Source organism: Leucoraja erinacea, chromosome 16, assembly GCF_028641065.1.
Source record: "Leucoraja erinacea ecotype New England chromosome 16, Leri_hhj_1, whole genome shotgun sequence".
Taxonomy (NCBI): domain Eukaryota; kingdom Metazoa; phylum Chordata; class Chondrichthyes; order Rajiformes; family Rajidae; genus Leucoraja; species Leucoraja erinaceus.
The window spans coordinates 32,172,280-32,192,046 of NC_073392.1; the positions used below are offsets into that span (position 1 = coordinate 32,172,280).

The 19,767-nt window shown below is 43.8% G+C and overlaps 1 protein-coding gene across 1 annotated transcript in view; it reads right to left on the reverse strand.

Moving 5' to 3' along the window:
* Positions 1-376: 376 nt before the first annotated feature.
* LOC129704758 (hyaluronidase-1-like) overlaps positions 377-19,767 on the reverse strand; it is a 41,675-nt gene continuing 22,284 nt past the window's right edge. The window contains exons 3-5 of the mRNA XM_055648081.1: positions 8,250-9,237; positions 4,180-4,269; positions 377-1,213 (exon numbers count right to left, since the gene is read on the reverse strand). Coding sequence (XP_055504056.1) covers positions 890-1,213; positions 4,180-4,269; positions 8,250-9,236 — 1,401 coding nt within the window. The 5' untranslated portion in view covers position 9,237 and the 3' untranslated portion in view covers positions 377-889. The remainder of the gene's footprint in view (positions 1,214-4,179; positions 4,270-8,249; positions 9,238-19,767) is intronic.

The window sequence follows — 19,767 nt, forward strand, 5'->3', positions numbered from 1 at the left end:
GCCACGGAGCGGGGACAGCGACAGCGGCGACCTGGCCTCAGAGCAACAATTATTTTGCGCCACTAAGAATTTAGCGCCCGGGGCAACCGCCCCACTGGCCCCCCCACGCTACATCACTGGTAGCTACATTATAGGTTGCATGCATAAACCATCTACACATATCATTAAAAGGCAGGCCTCATAGATAGGTCATATAAAATGTTCTATGGAAGTTTCGGCACGGACTTGTAGGGCCGAGATGGCCTGTTTCCGTGCTGTAATTGTTATATGGTGTGATGAATTAGTTCTGCTCATTCAGAAGGTGGGTGATTTCGTTGTCTCTGTACTGTACACTGACAATGACAATTAAAATTGAATCTGAATCTGAATCTGATTTCACAGGAAGTAGATTGGCAGTAACATTACGATAAATGTCTACAAATTGACTGTGATGCTGAGGTACTTCCATTACGTGTGATAACTGACCCTGAATAACAAAATATGTACTGACAAAGATAAAAACGTAAGGCACTTAAAAGTTTTAAATGTGCATTTCTGCTTCCGGGAGTCAAACAAAAAGTGAAGATAGGGGCAGCACAGTGGCGCAGCGGTAGAGTTGCTGCTTTTCAGGGCCAGAGACTCGGGTTCAATCCTGACCACAGGTCCTGTCTGTACAGTTTGTACATTCTCCCTGTGACCACGTGGGTTTTCTCCGGGTTCTCCGGTTCCAAAGACGAGCAGGTTTGAAGGGTAATTGGCTTCTGTGAATTGTCCCTAGTGTGTAGGATAGAACTAGTGTACAAGGTGATTGCCGGTAGGCGCAGACTCAGTGGCCGAAGGGCCTCTTTCTAGCTGTTTCTCTAAAGTGTACAATCTAAACGCCTAAAGGAAAAATGACTGAATTTGCACTCTAAAATAACGATTGATCCTGGCAATGGGATCCTGTCCACCCCTTGTAGCAGTGGCAGATGAACTGTTCTCTCATGCTCTGCACATCTTCAGAAAGCAAGGCTCCACGAGCTGTTAATGCAGAGCCGGAGGATGTAAGAATGGAGTTGATTTCAAAGCTCCTTGGATTGAGATGCAGATAGGTTTGGGATTCAGGGTCTTGCCGCACACAGCGTCCGTGGCCGCTGCACATGGTTTGGCTACACAACATGGCAGCTGTGGTGGTATTTAGAACATATCTTCCAAGCTTCTGGTCAATGTAATCTTTCAGTGCCTCACAGCGTTCCTAACAGAAAAGCACAAAGGACAGGTAGAAATCTGTGATAAAATGTTTAATCACCAATTTAACACTTCCTAGTTTCCAGACAAAAAATGTGATTTTTAGAGAATGTGCAATGGATTTAGCCATTGCACATGATGTTGGAGTTAGATTTAGATTTAAGGGAATCGAGGGATATGGGGAAAAGGCCGGAACGGGGTACAGATTTTGAATGATCAGCCATGATCCGCCGCCTCCCGGTAGGCGGCACGACTCTCGTCAGCAGCGGCCTCTGCAGCCCGTCCGCGTTTTTATTATTTTTTTGTCTATGTTTATATGTAGTTTTTGTTCTTTTTGTTGGGTGTGTGTTGGGGGGGGGTCTATGGGGTTCTCAACTTTTAAATCTCTCCCTGCACTGGAGACCCGACCTTTTCTTTCGGGTCTCCGTTGTCGTTGGGGCTTTCTTTTCCAGAAGAAGAAGCGGGGACTCTTGCACTGCACGACTCTCTTGCACTTTGGAGCGGTGGTTACTTTGCTGCTGCTGCTGCTGCTGCTTTTTCTTAAAGCTCAAAAAAAAATCTGCGGACGGCGGCACCGGGAGTACTGGAGGGAGACCGCTTTTCATGCTCCTGCAACGGCGACTATCTCCCGTGAGTTTGTCGAAGAGCTCCTGGAGCGGGGCCTAACATCACTGCCCCGCGCGGCTTGGAATGGCCGCGGGACTCTGCGAGCGCCCGCCGGGGGCTCCAACATCAAGACCCGGTGTGCGACCTCGCACCACCCGGCGTGGCTTTAAAAAAAAAAAAAAAAGCCGGGGGCTTAGACTTTGACTCTGGAATCGGGGGGGGGGGATGCAGTGGAGAGATAAGTTTTTTTTGGCCTTCCATCACAGCAATGTGATGGATGTTTATGTAAAATGTAAATTATGTTGTGTCTGGGGTCTATTTGTTTGTAATGTATGGCTGCAGAAACAGCATTTCGTTTGGACCTCAAGGGGTCCAAATGACAATTAAATTAAATTGACTCTCTTGATCATATTGAATGGCGCGGCTGGCTCGAAGGGCCGAATGGCCCACTCCTGCACCTATTTTCTATGTTTATATATTTCTATCTAATTTCTTATTCCAAGTTGAGGAGATCCCAGTGGGTAACCTAAGCTAGATTTCAACCATGGTAGACAAAAAAAAAATCTTATAATAAGTCATATGGTTAGTTCCTTGTGGAATACCGAATGTAGCTTAAAGCCACAGTTTGTTTGTCACCAGTCTTGGAGTGTGCATCTCTCTGACATTTTCTATTCATGCACGAGGAGTAGGTTTCACAGGCTGAGCCCACATTTAATTACCCCGCCCAAAATGCTCAGTGAGATGCCCTCTTGAACTGCTGCAATCCATGAGGTGAGGGTACACACACAATAGCCTTGGGGAGGGAGTTTCAGGATTTTGACCCAGCAGTGGTGAGGGATCGTTGATATTTGAACGTTGATACCGAAGGGCCCGTTTCCTTGCTGTATCTCTAGACTAAAGTGGAGAATATTCCATCACATCCTGACTTAAGCATGGTAGATGATGGACGGACTTTGGGAAGTTAGGAGTTAAGTTACTAACCGCAGAATTCATTGCCTCTGACCTGCTCTTGTAGTCACATTGCGTATATGGCTACTCTAGTTCAATGTGTAGTCAGTGGTAACCCCCGAGGTATTGTTAGTGGGGATTCAGTGATGGTGAGCTTCCGACATTGGGGGGAGTCCAGAACCAGGGGCCACAGTTTAAGAATAAGGAGTAAGCCATTTAGAACGGAGACAAGGAAACACTTTTTCTCACAGAGAGTGGTGAGTCTGTGGAATTCTCTGCCTCAGAGGGCGGTGGAGGCAGGTTCTCTGGATGCTTTCAAGAGAGAGCCAGATAGGGCTCTTTAAAATAGTGGAGTCAGGGATGGGGAGAAGGTAGGAACTGATTGGGGTTGATCAGCCATGATCACATTGAATGGCGGTGCTGGCTCAAAGGGCCGAATGGCCTACTCCTGCACCTGTTGTCTATTGTCTATTGATGCCATTAAATAGCATTGCTAGATCTCTTCACAGTCAGCCCCATTTATCATGGTGATAATTACACTCAGCATGGCGAAGTGTACTTTCACTGTGAAGACGGAACTTCATCTCCACAAGCAACCCATACTGGACAGATGTATCTGTCACAGGTAGATAGGTTAAACCAAGATCAATAAGGTTATTCCCTCTTGATGGCTTTTGGTGTTTTCTACGATGCTGTAAATGACACCACAAAGAGCTAGAGACACGGGTTTAAGATAAAGAAGAGGAGGTTCAACAGAAATCTGAGGAAGAATGTTTTTCACCTAGAAGGTTGTCCATAAGAATCAACAGGCTTTCTGGAATGTTATCTTACTGAACTACTGATATCTTGGCTTCTGTTAATGGGAAAATCAGAGAGATTTCAAAATGAAGCATTCAAAGTGATTAGCTAGGCTCAGAAATCATTACTTGAAAAGCAGGCTTCGCCAAAGAAAATATAATTATTTGACTTTTGAACTCAAGATGTTGTCAGTCTGACATTCGAGGCATGGAGACACAAGGAACTACAGATGCTTGTTTACAGAAGAAGCAAAAAGTGCTGGAGTAACTCTGGTTACTGGTCAGGCAGCATCTTTGTAGAACATGGATAGATGATGTTTCAAGTCATGGTTGCTAAACATCATGTAGTCATTAAAATATGAATCATTCACTTTTCTTGAGCTCCACTGTATCAAAACAGTTGGACTATCTGCTGGAACTATGCAACTCCTCCTCCTTCTGTCATGGGGTAGACTGAGACTGACCCCCCCCCCCCCCCCCCCCCCCCCCCTACCCCCCAATCCTTTCCACTCGGCACTTAAATTTCATGTTTAATGTATGTAATGTATTTTGTGTTTTTGTGACGGTTAACAGATCAATTTTCCTCCTGGGATGAATATACCCATGAGAGTGAAATACCCACCATGTTGTGTACAATCTTCATGTCCCCCCACAGAACCACGCCGGAGGTGCCCATTGCTGCGCACTCCCCAATGGTGTGTATCAAGTCTATCTGGAAGAAGAAACACAAAGATACTAATTATACATCAAATATTCCTTGAATCATTACGTTAAAGCCCTTCTCAAGGTTATGAAGTCATACAGGACAGAAATACCTTGTCCATGTTGATTGTCAGATAGACACAAAATGCTGAGGTGGACAGGCAGCATCTCTCGATAGAAGGAATGGGTGACATTTCGGGTCGAGACTGAAGTTTGAATCTGAAGAAGGGCCTTGATCCAAAAAGTAGCCCATTCCTGCTATCCAGAGATGCTGCCTGTCCCATTGAGTTACTCCAGCATTTTGTGTCCATCTTAGGTGTAAACCAGCATCTGCAGTTCCTTCCTACACATTGATCATCAGATATCCATCTACACAATTCTCATTCACCGGGCTTGGTCCATTCACTGGTCTTCTATCCTTTGGCAATTCAAGTGCGAATCTACATATTCCTTAAAGGTTGTGACAGAATCTGCTTCCACCATCCACTCAGGCAGTTTGTTCTGGATTCCTATCATCTTCTAGGTGAAAAACATTCTTCCTCAGATTCACTTTGAACCTCCTTTTCCTTATCGTAAAAACCTATATCTCTAGTTCTTTGCAGAGTCACTTACATCATAGAGCATCATACAAATGTGGCACGGCACAGCATTAGGGCAGCACAGTAGCATAGCGGTAAAGTTGCTGCTTTACAGCGCTTGCAGCATGAGATACCCGGGTTCAATACCGACTACGAGTGCTGTCTATACGGAGTTTGTATATTCTCCCCGTGACCGCGTGGGTTTTCCCTGAGATCTTCAGTTTCCTCACACACTCCAATGCCGTACAGGTTTGTGGGTTCATTGGCTTGGTGTAAGTATAAATTGTCCCTAGTGTCTGCTGGATAGTGTTAATGTGTTGGGATCGCTGGTCGGTGCGAACTCGATGGGCCGAAGGGCCTGTTTCCGTGCTGCATCCCTAAACTCAACTAAAACAGCAAAAGTCAATGAAATGGAGACATTCTCTGCTGCTTATCAACGATCTTGAACACAACAGCAGTTGATGCAAAGCAGCGCAAGTTTACATGCTCTGTTTTGTCTCCACAGAGCTTTCATGCAAGATGCCCACTTGCTGTTTATTTTTGAATAATAGTCACATTATTTAAAGACCGCATGGATGAACTCCAAAAAATTTTCATCCCTGTCTGGCAAAAAAATTAAACGGGGAAGGCGGCTCAATCATGGCTAACGAGGGAAATCAAGGACAGTGTTATATCCAAGGAAAAGGCAGATAAATTGGCCAGAGGAAGCAGCAAACCAGAGGATTTTGAGAAATTTAGAACAGAGGAGGACAAAGGGGTTAATTAAGAGGGGGGGGAAATCAGAGCATGAAAGAAAGCTTGTCGGGAATATAAAAACTGACTCTAAAAACGTATTTAGATATGTAAAAAGGAAAAGATTAGTGAAGTCAACTGTAGGTCCCTTACAATCAGAGACAGGTGAATTTATTATAAAGGGAAACAAAGGGATACATCAGTAGTGGGGAAGATGCTTGAGTTGTTTGTTAACGATGTTATAGCAGCGCATTTGTAAAGCAGTGACTCGAGCATCTTCCCCACTACTGATGTAAGGTTTAAGAAGGAACTGCAGATGCTGGAGAATCGAAGGTACACAAAAAAGCTGGAGAAACTCAGCGGGTGCAGCAGCATCTATGGAGCGAAGGAAATAGGCAACGTTTCGGGCCGAAACCCTTCTTCAGACTGATGTAAGGTTAATTGGTCTATAATTCCCAGTTTTCTCTCTCTCCCTCCTTTGTTAAAAAGTAGAGTTACATTGGCTACCCTCCAGTCTTGTACATCAGTCGCTGAAAGTAAGCAGGCAGTGAAGAAAGCTAATGGCATGTGGTTTTCATTGCGAGAGGATTTGAGTTTAGGAGCAAAGAGGTCCTACTGCAGTTATACAGGGCCCTGGTGAGACCGCACCTGGAGTATTGTGTGCAATGTTGGACTCCTAATTTGAGGAAGGACATTATTGCTATTGAGGAAGTGCAGCGTAGGTTCACCAGGTTAATACCTGAGATGGCGGAACTGACATATGATGAAAGAATGTGTCGACTGGGCTTGTATTCACTGGAATTTATAAGGATGAGAGGGGATCTTATAGAAACATATAAAATTCTTAAAGGATTGGACAGGCTAGATGCAGGAAAAATGTTCCCAATGTTGGAGGAGTCCAGAACCAGGGGTCACAGTTTAAGAATAAGATGTAGGCCATGTAGGACTGAGATGAGGAAAAACTTCTTCACCCCGAGAGTTGTGAATCTGTGGAATTATCTGCCACAGAAGGCAGTGGAGGCCAATTCGCTGGATGTTTTCAAGAGACAGCTAGATTTAGCTCTTAGGAATCAAGGGATATGGAGATAAAGCAGGATCGGGGTACGGATTTTAGATGATCAGCTCGAATACCTGCACCTATTTTCCTGTATCAAATGTTCTGTAAATAAACTCAAGAGTTCTTCCTGGACTGTCTGTTAATTTACTAAACTACCGATTCATCGACAATTGTTAATTCCTTCCCTGTATTTTAGTTCAGAAACAGCACGGAAACAGGCCCTTCGGCCCACTGTGTTCACGCTGACCATTGAACACCCGTACACTAATTCTATCCTTCATACTAAGGACAATTTACAGAAGCTATTTAACCCTCAAACCTGCCTGTCTTTGGAATGTGGGAGTTGACCGGAGCACCCAGCAAAAACCCATGCAGTCACAGGGCGAACGTACAAACTCCGTACAGACAGTACCAGTAGTCAGGATTGTACCTCGGTCTCTGACGCTGTAAGGCAGCAACTCTACTGCTGTGCCATTGTGCCATCCAGTAATGTGTCACAAGGTGCTAGCAGGAGTTATCAAACCAAAATTGGCCCAAAGCACACAGGAGCTATTAGAAGACACAAATTGTTTGAATAGCTCAGTGGGTCAGGCAACATCTCTGGAGAACATGGATAAGTGATCTTTCAGGCCGGGACCCTTCCCCAGACTGGATTAGAGAAGAGTCCCGAGCAATTTCAATAAGTCTGAAGAGGGATCCCAACCCAAAATGTCACCCATTCACATTCTCCAGAGAAGCTGCCTGACCCGCTGAGTTACTCCAGTGCTTTTTGTCCTCTTTGGTAAAACCAGCATCCGCAGTTTCTTGTTTCTATAGGAAATATTAGGATAGGTAACCAAAATCTGAGGTAAAGTGATTTAGGGAAGGAATCCCAGATTCCGGACCCATTCAAAATGAAGCTGGCCGATCCCAGATGTTTTCCTGCAGTCCAGTGTAAACAAGTAGGATTTAGGTTTGTTGTCATCTTTGTTTCTCCCTATCTTGAGCTTGGGAAGAGAGGGGGAAAAAGGTGTTGCTTCAGCCTGATCCTGCTGAATGGTGGAGCAGGTTCAAGGGACTGATCCTATGACAGGCCTAATCTTGTGTAGAATCAAAGACCTGCAGATGCTGGTTAATACACAAAAGGACACAAAGTGCTGGAATAATTGAGCAGGTCAGGCAGCATCTCTGCAGTAAATGTGACAGGGGAAAAACTCTACCTCAAGGCAGGCTCGGAACTAGGTGAGGTAGGATTAGAAGGGTACAAGGGCAAGGCCTCGGTTTGGGGCAGACCATCTTGCATCATGAAGAGAGAGGTCAGGGGGGATGGTGTGAAAACATGAGGGCTGGTGTCAGAGGAAGGCTCGGGGGAGGTATTGTGGCGAGACTGCATCTGAAGTAGTGTCTCGACCCGAAACATCACCTACTCCAGACATGCTGCCTGACCTGCTGAGTTACTCCAGCACTTTGTGTTCTTTTGGCAAATTCCTGTTCCCATTTCTTATGTTCCTAACCATCCCAAAATAGAAGGAGGCACCCAAAATACTCATGAGGCTAAGAATAAGATTGGAATTTCAGTCACTAAATCTGCATCACTTTACTGAAGGCCATTTCACTTAATTTGGGATTATTTGCCTTGCTTACCTCAGTAAGGAAGTCGAGTGAAGCTATATATGCATATTTGGCATAGGCCAAAACAGGCAAGGATTCACTGACTTGATCCAAGGCAGAAACACGGAGGGCCTCCTTAATCTTGTAGTGAACAAACTTTTGAATATTCATTGTGGACTTCAGCTGTTCTTTGATGTAGATGCTGGGATATAGGGTTTGTGATGCTTTCCAGAGCCACGATAGCTGGTTATTTCTAGGAACATCCTGTGGATTACAGTGACCAGTGTACTCAGTTGATGTGTCCCCTTTAAAATAATTGTAACAGTCTGGAAATTTATAGAAGCCCCAGAAACCCTTGGGTCTCAGTTTGTGTCCTAGCTTTAGTGTTTCACTCATAAAATTCCTTGCAGCATTTTCAAATTCCTCTTTGGCTAACTGGACAACTTTACTTTCGGGTAAATAAGGGTGTTTGCTTCTCACGCGTTCTTCAGATTTATTCCTGTAAATCTTCATAAACCCCCAGTCACGGTCCCAAAGTGGTCGCCACGCTTCCCAATCTATCACGGCCAGACCGTTAAAGTCCACGTCCAGTACATTGTTGATGTCTTCTGCAGCTTTCTTGAGGTGTTCACTCAGACTGGCAGTCTGGACAAGACCGCTGTTCACTGGAGTCAGATCCTTAGTATAGAATGGGTAACGACCCAGTTTCATCTTGTAGAAAATGGTGATATTTTTCCCCAAAAAACTCTCGTCGTGATTTTCAACAATATCAAAAACACTCAGATCCAAGTCGACATCAAACTTAGTTTGACAGCCGGCAGAAGGTGTGTTCCACACCACTATAAAGGGCTTGTTGTTGACTATTGGTGAGGCTGCTGCTGGCCTGGGTGCTTCTCCCCAGATTATGGCTGGATGTGTAGAGGGGAAAAACAAAGTGCATGCGAGTAGTACTAGACTCGATGCCATGACTACTGCTCCGACCGTCTTCACTAGCAGGTGAGCTCTTCCCGACTCGATCATTCTATAGGACATAGAACATAGAACATAGAGCAGCACAACATATAAAGAGGCCCTTCGGCCCACAGTGTCAGTGCCGAACATGATACCAACATCAATTCCTATCTGCCTGCATATCATCCATATCCACATGTCTATCGAAAAACCTCATAAATGCCACTATCATATCTGCTTCTAGGCACCTCACCCTGCGTAAACATTTGCGCATATGAATTAAAATAAATGTATTGGAAACTGAAGAAATTCTAATCCAAGTAATCCCATTCTCTTGATCATAAAGAACACAAGATCAGAATGGACCAAGCTGATCCTTGTATCTACTCTGTCATTCAGTAAGATTGTGGCCGATGTTCTTTCTCCCAGTCTTCTTTCTGGTGGATCCCATATCCCTTGATTCGATCAATATTCAAAAGTCTATAGCTCTGATCCTTGAATACAATCTACACATAAATATCTACAACATTCCAAGGTGGAAAATTATATTACATAGAGAATACGTTTGCAACTTCTCTTCTCTGGTTCCAATGGCCAACACCTTTGATGAATCCTTGGTTCACATCTCTCAAGCAAGAGAAAACAGCTTGTCAGCACATTATCTCCCCAGTCAATTGATATTAAAATCACATTTCATAAGAGATAAATCCTCCTTATTCTAAACTTTACCATCCAATTCAGTCCCTTCACTTGAGACGCTCTCCCACGAGTCAACTGGGGTCTGTGCCACAACACCTCCAACCAAGTAAGTCACAAGATTAGAAGTTGTTGAGCCAGAGCTGAACACACTTCTCGGCCTCTGCGTACAAGCGTGTCTGTCTTGTCGCTTCTTGTGCGTGCATGGAAAGATTGGTGGAAACAGGGCCGCGATGTAAACGCTCTTTCCTTGACCCCCATATACCTCGATAATGTTACCCCTCAGTCCCCTAAGCTCCAGGGAAACAAGTCCCAGCCTGTACAGTCTCCAGTCATCTCAAACCATCCAGTTCTCCACAAACCTTTACTGTTCTTTATCCTGCTGAAAAGCATCCTTTCTGTAGCTGGGCGATCAGAACTGTGTGCAATATTCCAAGCTTGATCTCGCCAACGATTTATACGATTGCGACATGATGTCCCAGCAGCAAAAGTGCAGCAACTTTTACAAAAGATTCATCAGTCGCAAGGTTGACAGTTTTATTTCAACGGCAAATAAATGCAGAAATGATGTGAAATTGCTTTGGCAGCCACGACAAATGTAGCGCTCACAGTGAAAACATTAACACACAAAACCTCAAGATAACACTCTCGTTTATCTTATGGGTGTGCTCCATTTTTCCAAGTATATTTGCATGGCTTTTGACAAATTATGTTAGTGAAATTTCAAGTCAAATTATACATTATGCCATTATATTGATTTTGGAGAAAAAAAGGTCTTAAAAGTACTTCAGTATAACAACTAATATATTACTCACCAATTGTGTTTCTGTGTTTTTAAGATGGAAAGATCAGAAAAAACTAACTGATGAAGTTACATTTATACTTCACATCCTGAAATGCTTCGCAGCCCATGGTTTAGTGTGGTGACAGTTTTGTAGATAAATCCTGCAGTTGCTGGCCCTCGGTTGAACTGTTGACCATTCAAACAGCTTTATTGTTCAACAGTATCACGATCACTCAGCTATTTTAACAACTGTTTCCTGATTTATTAGATATCCTCCCTTAACAGTTCTTAAATGCTGTTGAAATCGTTGACCAATATTTTGAATCACCCAACTCAATAATTTTGCAATCATTTTAACCGGTCTTTGTTTGATTATGCCCCTGTAAAGACTCTTTGGATACTTTATAATGTTTGTGTTAAAGGTGATGGACCGTTGTGCAAAGATAATAACAACTGCAAACAAAATGTTGGTGATTAAATCCACAAAATTGCAAGGCAGGGAAATTATTGCTGGGTACTTAATAAAAAGCATATGTATTTTTGTTTGATGGGGTGGGGAATCGGTGATGTGCAGTGAATGGGGTAAAAGGTCTTTGGACAAGTTGATGAAGGCGACACATTTCACATTCAGAGCGGCACAGTGGCGCATAGGTAGAGTTGCTGCCTTACAGCGCCAGAGATCCGGGTTCGATTCTGACCTTGGGTGCTGCCTGCGTGGTTTTCACATTCTTCCTGTGACCGTGTGGGGTTTCTCCAGGTGCTCCAGTTTCTTCCCACATCCCAAAGACCTGTGGGTTTATAGGTTAATTGGCCTATGTACATTGCCCCTAGTATGTAGGATGCAAAAGTGGGATCACTAGTGTGAATGGCCGATCGATGGTGGGCATGGACTAAAGACAATAGACAATAGGTGCAGGAATAGGCCATTCAGTCCTTCGAGCCAGCACCGCCATTCAATATGATCAGGGCCAAAGGGCCTGTTACCATGCTGCATCTCTAAACAAAACTAACTTGTGTTCTTCCCTATGATCGGATCGGGGGGGGGGGGGGGGGGGGGGGGGCTGGGGGTTTCCTCGAGTTGGATGAAAGTTATTGGCTGGGAAGGGAAGGTGCCTTTTTATTGGAGACAAAAGTCCACAAACACATTTAGTATGAATAAATTGTTTTTACTTATTTGATTTAAAGCGGCTCATGAGAGATTCCAAATTTAGTCCTTAACAGGTTGACACAAAATGCTGGAGTAACTCAGCGGGAGAAGCAGCATCTCTGGAGAGAAGGAATGGGTAACGTTTCGGGTCGAGACCCTTCTTCAGACTGATGTCAGGAGAGTGGGCGGGACAGAGATAGAATGTAGTTGGAGACAGTAAGACTGCTGGGAGAACTAGGGTGGGGGAGGGGATGGAGAGACGAAAAGCACGGGTTAATTGAAGTTAGAGAAGTCAATGCTCATACTGCTAGGGTGTAAGCTACCCAAGGGAAATATGAGGTGCTGTTCCTCCAATTTGCGCTGGGCCTCACTCTGACAATGGAGGTAGCTCAGGACAGAAAGGGAATGGGAGGGGGAGTTAAAGTGCTGAGCAACCGGGAGATCAGGTAGGTTACGATGGACTGAGTGGGGGTGTTCAGTGAAACGATTGCCATACCTGCACTTGGTCTCGGAGTGGACACCTGGAACAGCAGATAGAGAAGATGAGATTGGAAGAGGTGCAGGTGAACCTCTGCCTCATCTGAAAATACTGTTGGGGTCCCTGGATGGAGTCGAGGGGGGAGGTAAAGGGGCAGGTGTTGCATTTCCTGTGGTTGCAGGGGAAAATACCTGTGGAGGGGATGGTTTGGGTGGGAAGGGATGTGTTGACCAGGGAGTTGTGGAGGGAACGGTCTCTGCGGAAAGCAGAAAGGGGTGGAGACACAAAGATGTGGCCAGTAGTGGGATTCCGTTGGAGGTGGCGAAAATGTTGGGAGGATTATATGTCATATGCAACGGCTAATGGGGTGGAAGGTGAGGAAAAGGGTGACTTTGTCCTTGTTAGGAATAGGGGAGGGGGAGCCTGGGTGGAGCTGCGGGATATTGAGGAGACCCTAGTGAGAGCCTCGTCTATAAAGGAAGAGGGGAGCCCCGATCCCTAAAAAATGAGGACATCTCCGATGACCTCGGCTGGAAAACCTCATCCTGTGCGCAAATTCGGCGTAGGCGGGGAATTTGAAGTAGGGGATAGACAGGAAGCAGGGTGGGAAGAAGTGTAGTCTAGATAGCTATGGGAATCAGTGGGTTTGTAATAGGTGTCAGTCAATAGTCTGTCTCCCGTGATGGAGGCAGTGAGATCTAGAAACGGTAGGGAGATGTTGAATATGGTCCAAGTGAATTTGAGTACAGGATGGAAATTAGTCGTGAAGTTGATGAAATCAGTGAGTTCTGCATGGGTGCAGGAGGTAACACCGATGCAGTCGTCAATGTAGCGTAGGTAGAGTTTTGGGATAGGGCCAGTGTACGCCCTACGTACAGTGTACAGTCCTTAACAGGTTACTGGTTCTTGAGGTGGTACAGCAACAGGATATTGTTGATATAGGATGACATTGATGTGTTGCCACCATTGATCTAACTTCTCTCATATGCTCCCCCTTAGTTTCCTTGTTAGAATAGATGCCTGTGGACATCTGGTGAAAAAGGAATTTAGCCAACTGATGCCTTTCATGGTTGAATGATCTGCTGGCACTCAGACAAAGAATGTCTGCTTGATTTAGTTACCACAGATACGCTGATGAATTTGGACTCATTCCTTCCACATGAAACTAGAGCCTCTTATTGTCTGTGAAATATGTTACGAGAATATTCCGAACCGATCAGAGAAATTTGCCTTGTGGTTTAACAGAAAATATTGGACTAACAGTCAGAGTTCTCGACCATGGATCTTTTGATACTTTCAAATGTAGTTTAGTTTGCTTCCGAGATACAGCATGGAAACAGGCCCTTCAGCCCATCGAGTCACCACCGACCAGTGATCATCCATTCACTAGTTCCATCCTACACATTTGGGACAAATCTGTACGTCTTTGGAGGAAACCGGAGCATCCGGAGAAAAGCCACGCAGTTACAGGGAGAATGTACAAACTCCGTACAGACAGCACCCGTAGTTAGGATTGAAGCAGGGTCTCTGGCGCTGTAAGGCCACAACTCCACTGCCGTGCCACTGTGGCACAACTCTGTAGTTGAAACATTTCTGTTATTTTATTAAATAAATCATGATTTGATGCTAGTCTCAGTCAGAGCATTATTAAAGCCACATACCATCCTGGCCAAGTTCTCATCTCACTCCTACCATCATGTAGAAGGTCTTGGATTCAGAAAACTGTGACCACCACATTCAATAGCTTCTTCCCAGCAACTATCAGGCTCTTGAACACTACAAAATACGGACTAAACGATGAACTGTCTTTGGCCGCTGAGAGAACAAAGAGGGACCCAGTGAGGAGAGGTAAGGAAGAGGGACTATATTGAATACTTTTGTAACTTTGTCGCCGCCCTTTATATAGTCCTTGTATAGTTGTTTACTGTATGCAAAACAAAGAATTTCACTGTACCAAGTACACGTGACAATATCGTATCAATCAATCAGTCTGGTTCACATACGTCCTCCGGGGAAAAGAACTCGCTGCCCTACTTGGTCTGGCCTTTATGGAATTCAATCTACCAACGTGGTTGATTTTTAACTGTGTCCTGAGCTCAAGGGTAGTTAGATGTAGATAATATATTCAAGCATTGCCATTGATATCTACATTCTGTGAATGAATAAACAATGCTCAAAACTAATTATCTGGTCGCCATGGCATTTATCTGTTTGTGTGACCTTACCTTGCTCCTATGTTGCTGAATTTGCTAAGGTGGCTGGATTTCAAAGTTATTTAATTGCTTGCAAAGCATATTGGGCCAACCTCAACTTCTGAATTAAGTTATATAGATAGTATACATCCCGGAAGAGAATTTGAAAACTTGTGCATGATCTACAAAAGGAAAAAGGTTTATAAAAATAATGGAAAAAAGTCTGCCAGGTGAAAAGAAAATGATCTCAGAAAGAAAAGGACATCAAACACTTTTTCTCCAAAGACCTCATAGGTACATCTGATGTTAAAACACAACAATATTAAGATTAGATGATTGGAGACACAAGAAACTGCAGATGCTGGAAACCTGAGCAACACACAACGTGCTGGAGGAACTTAGCAGGTCAGGCAGCAACTGTGGAGGGAATGGACGGACTATGTTTTGGGTTGGGATCCATCTTCAGACTCATAGATAACCTTTCAGATCGGGACCCATCTTCAGGCTTCAAAAGATTAATTTTGATAGATTTTGAATTTTCAAATGGGTTTATTTCCCCAAGTCCAACATAACAACACTCAAATTAGAAACAGTAGACCACATGACCTCTGATGTCTGCTCCATTATTTCATAAGATCATGGCGCAGCAGTAGAGTTTCTGAATTACAACTCCATACTCGGGTTTAATCCTGACTATCGGTGTTGTCTGTGCAGAATTTGTACATTCTCCCCGTGACCAACGTGGGTTTTCTCCAGGTGCTCCGTTATCCTTCCACATTCTAAGGACGTGCAGGTTTGTAGGTTAATTGGCTTGGTATAATTGTAAATTGTCCCTTGTGTGTGTAGGATAGTGTAGGTGTGCGGGGATCACTGGTCGGCACGTACCCGGTGGGTCGAAAGGCCTGTTTCTCTAAACTTCTTCTTATCGAGTCCACATCACAAGATTTGAAACTGTTCAGCCAGAATTGAACACACTTCTTGGCATCTGCATACAATGGAGCCTTGCGCTTCTTGCGTTTCTTGTGCGTAGTGGTGGAAAGATTTGGTGGAAACCGGGTCATGACGTGAACGCCTATCTCCAAACTAAATTAAACTAATCCACTTTATCAATCAAATTCCACATCCAGTGGAATCATACCCAGCATTTCCAACCTTTCCTGATAGACAACTTGAATGTTGCATGTCTGATATGATTCCACTGCATTAACATGCTTTCAATATTATATTCAGTACTCCAGCACTTTCACCAATGCCCTTTATGAGTGAAGAATAAGCTTTCTACTTTAATACATTAATTTAATCTCCCAATAAGCATGAGTTTCTTCTAAATACTTGTTCTACCTGCATACTAACCTTTTGCAAACCATGCACTAGAACACCCTTTCTGAACTCTGCAATCTCTTACCATTAAGATAAGATACTTGGGTAAGAAGGAACTGCAGATTACACCAAAGATAGACAGAAATGCTGGAGTAACTCAGTGGGTCAGGCAGCATCTCTGGAGAAAAGGAATAGGTGATGTTACGGGTCAAAGCCCTTCTTCAGACTCAGGGGAGAGGGAAACTAGAGGTCTGAAAAGGTATGGAACAAATCAGAGCCAGCACTGATTACCCAGGAGCCCGCAATGGTCTATTGTTGGCCCTGGAGGAGGTAATAACAGAGAGATATGAACAGTGAAACTAGGAGGATGGCTAGGGGTGGGGGTGGGATGGGGAGAGATGGAATGCAAGGGTTACTTGAAATTAGAGACACCAATATTCACACCGCTGGGTTGTAAGCTGATGCTATTTTTTAAATGATTTTCTGCCAAATTAGACATTATCTCACATTATTCTCCATTTGCCAGATCTTTGCTCATTCATTTAACCTATCCTTATCCCTTTGTGGTCCCCTTATGTCCTCTCCAGAATGGAATTTCCTAACTAACTGCATCATCATCAAATTTTGCAGACGTACGTTTTAGAGTCTTTATTAAATTGTGTAAATTGAAGGACCTGCTTCAATTCCTATGGTGCACCACTATTATATCACTGCATCCAGAGGACCCATTCACACTTCCCTGATTTCTGCCAGCAAGTCATTATTCTACCCACATGAATATATCAATGGCTACACCATGAGCTTTTATTATCTATAATAACTTTAATGCAGCATCTTATCAAACGTCCTCTGCAATCGTAATATACTACATCCATCAGTTCCTCTTTATCCACGCCACGAGTTACTTCTTCAAACAACATCAGTAAAATTGATCAAACATGTTTCACTTTCTCATAATCTTGTTGACAAATGATCTTGAATTTTTCAATGTCCTCCTCTACAATGTTTTATGTAAAGGCTTCCACCATTTCCCGTTGACAGATGTTAACCATTATAGATATTACATTTTTGCTTTTTGCTTGCCTTCCCCAAATCTGGGAATTTTAGAAAAGTAAAACCAATTAATCAGCCATTTCATTTGCCAGTTCCCCTAAGTCCATCCAGCTAAGTACAAGACACACCAGCTCCGACAAATTTGCTCCATACCACTTCCCTGATGGTTGTACTTACCCCAACCGCCTTCTCTTCCAAATCATGATTTGCAGCATTTTCTGGCTTATAACTAGAGCCAGGAACAGGCGGAGACAGTAGGACTAGAAGGAGAGTTGGGAAGGGGGAGGAGAGAGAAACAAGGGCTATCTAAAATTAGAGAAGCCAATGTTGATACCGCTGGGGTGTAGACTACCCAAGCGAAATACCCAAGCTTGTCTCCTCACTACAGCAACTTCAGCATTGTTGTGCAGAAAATTAGAGATGAAGTTGCATGCAACAAAATATGGATCTCAATAGACGAGGCAACCAGTGCTGTGAGGACATATGTTGCCAATGTGGTCATTGATACACTGGAGGCAGGTCAATCATCAAAGGAGTATTTCTTGACATTGGAAGTATTGGAGAAGTCAAACAGCTCAACTATTGCTCAGTTGTTTATATCTTCACTTGCTGTACTTTGGCCAGAAGGTATAAAACACAAGAATGTGTTGTGTTTTCTTGCTTGTGACAAAGTTTTATTCCACAAAATGTTGCATTTGACATGCTTAGCTCAAGGACTTCATAGAATTGCCAAGCTCATACATAACTTGTTTCCAAATGTCGATTGCCTAGTTTCCAATGTCAAGAAAACCTTCCTCAAAGCACCATCACGTGTGCAGTTGTTCAAGGAAATGGCACCCGAGATTCTGCTACCTCCTCAGCCCATTTTGACTAGGTGGGGTACATGGCTCTCTGCTGTACTCTACTACGCTGCAAATTTTGAAAAGATAAAATAATTTGTCAACTGTTTTGAAGAAGAAAAATCTGCTGCAGTCAAGATCGTCAATGAAACCATGCAGAAAATGTCCCTCCACTGTGATCTTGTGTTTTGCTTCCAGTGTTGCAAACTTCCAACAAGCTATCACTTCCCTTGAGAAACGTGGCAAAATCATTAGTGAATAACTTGCAGGTTGTCAATAAAGTAACTGACGATATTTGTAAAGTTCCTGGAGATGTAGGTAAAGACATACAAGGAAAATGTGAGAGTGAGTTTAGGTATCAATGATCTTGAAAAAATACAAAACATAGGCGAAGTTCTCAAAGGTAGTTGTAATGACAAGATATCGACATGAATATAGAGTCTGTTGTTTCGAGTATGCACCAATGACCCTAGCTGAGATGGAAATAAGTTTTTCACAACTCAAGCATATTCTGTTTGACAGACGGCATAGTTTAACACCAGATAATTGGAAAAAATGATAGTAATTATGTGCAACCAGGCAACTGTGGTCATTTAATGTAGTATACCTTTATATTATCATTTTAAACCATATTCTGGGATGGAAATAAATGTATTTTTTTCCCCAAGAGATGACAGAGAAGTGTGGGGCAATACCGGGCAAGTGATCCAGGTGAGGAGATGGGGTCAAGTGGAGATGCAAAGGATGGATAAAGCGATATTGGCGGAAGAGGATGTGGAGACAACAACAAGCTGCAGATTATGAAATCTGATAAGAAAGGAAGAGTGAAACCAAATAAGGGAAGGATCGTGGCCAGGTGTGAACGGAGGGGATAGGGGATTCTGTGGGAGAAGTGCGAGTGTGATTGGGTAAGTGGAGGTGGGGGGTAAATAAATTACGTTGTAGGTGTTGGGGGGGAAGAAATGGTTGTGTGATAGGACCAAGTAGATCAAAAGGAGAGAATTATAAAGAAAGGGCCTGAGGGGGTTACCTGAAATTATAAAATCCAATGTTCATGCCATGGTGTTATACACTACCCAGATGGAATATGAGGTGCTATTCCTCCAGTTTGCATTTAGCCTTTCTCTTGCAGTGAAGAATGTCCAGGACAAAGAGGTCCGTGTCGTACTGGGAAGATGAATTAAAATGGCCATGCTGGACAGACTGCAGGTGCTCAGCAAAGTCGTCACTTAGTCTATGCTTGGTCTAATGGATGTAGAGAAGGACACACCAAGAGCACCAAAAGCACAAGACATGGATGGAGGAGATGCATGCCGTCTTGGACTCACCTGGAAAGATTGTGTAGATCTCAGGATGGACGAGAGGCAGAGATACACCTCCGATGGATGGGGGGCGGGGGGGGGAGATATGGGCGGTAATGGGATCACATTGTAGCTGGTGGAAATGCTGAAGAATGATGTGCTGGATGAAGAAGCTGGTGAAGGCTCTAAGAACTCTAAGCTTTGTTCAAACTAAAGATTGAGAGGTAGGGTGTGTGGGGAGTGAGTGCCAGTTGAACAGTGGGAAATGGAGAAGCTGGTGAAGGCTCCAACACCCACAGTGGGGAAGCCATATTTACTGAAAAAGGACATCTTAGATATCCTTGAGTGGAAGGCCTCTTCACTAGAACAGATGCAGTAGAGCTGGAGCTCACCAACGTCACCATTGTTGGATGAATTACAGGTGATGATGAGTCAGACGCGAGATTGATCGAATGACCAAATGGTGCCAGCATAACAACCTTGGCCTCATTTTCAGTAAGACCAACGAACTGATTGCGGACTTTGGAAGAGGAAGAATGAGGAGCCACAAACCTATCTACACCGATGGGACAATGGTGGAGTCAAAAGCTTCAAATTACTGGGCGTGCATATCTCTGAAGATCTTTCCTGGACACTGATGCAATTATAAAGAAAGCCCATTAACCCCTCTACTTCCTGCAAAGATTGCAGAGAATCGGTATGTCAGGGAATCTCTACAGGTGTACAGTAAAGAGCATATTGATTGGTTACATCACAGCCTGGTTCGGCAACTTGAATGTTCAGGAGCTAA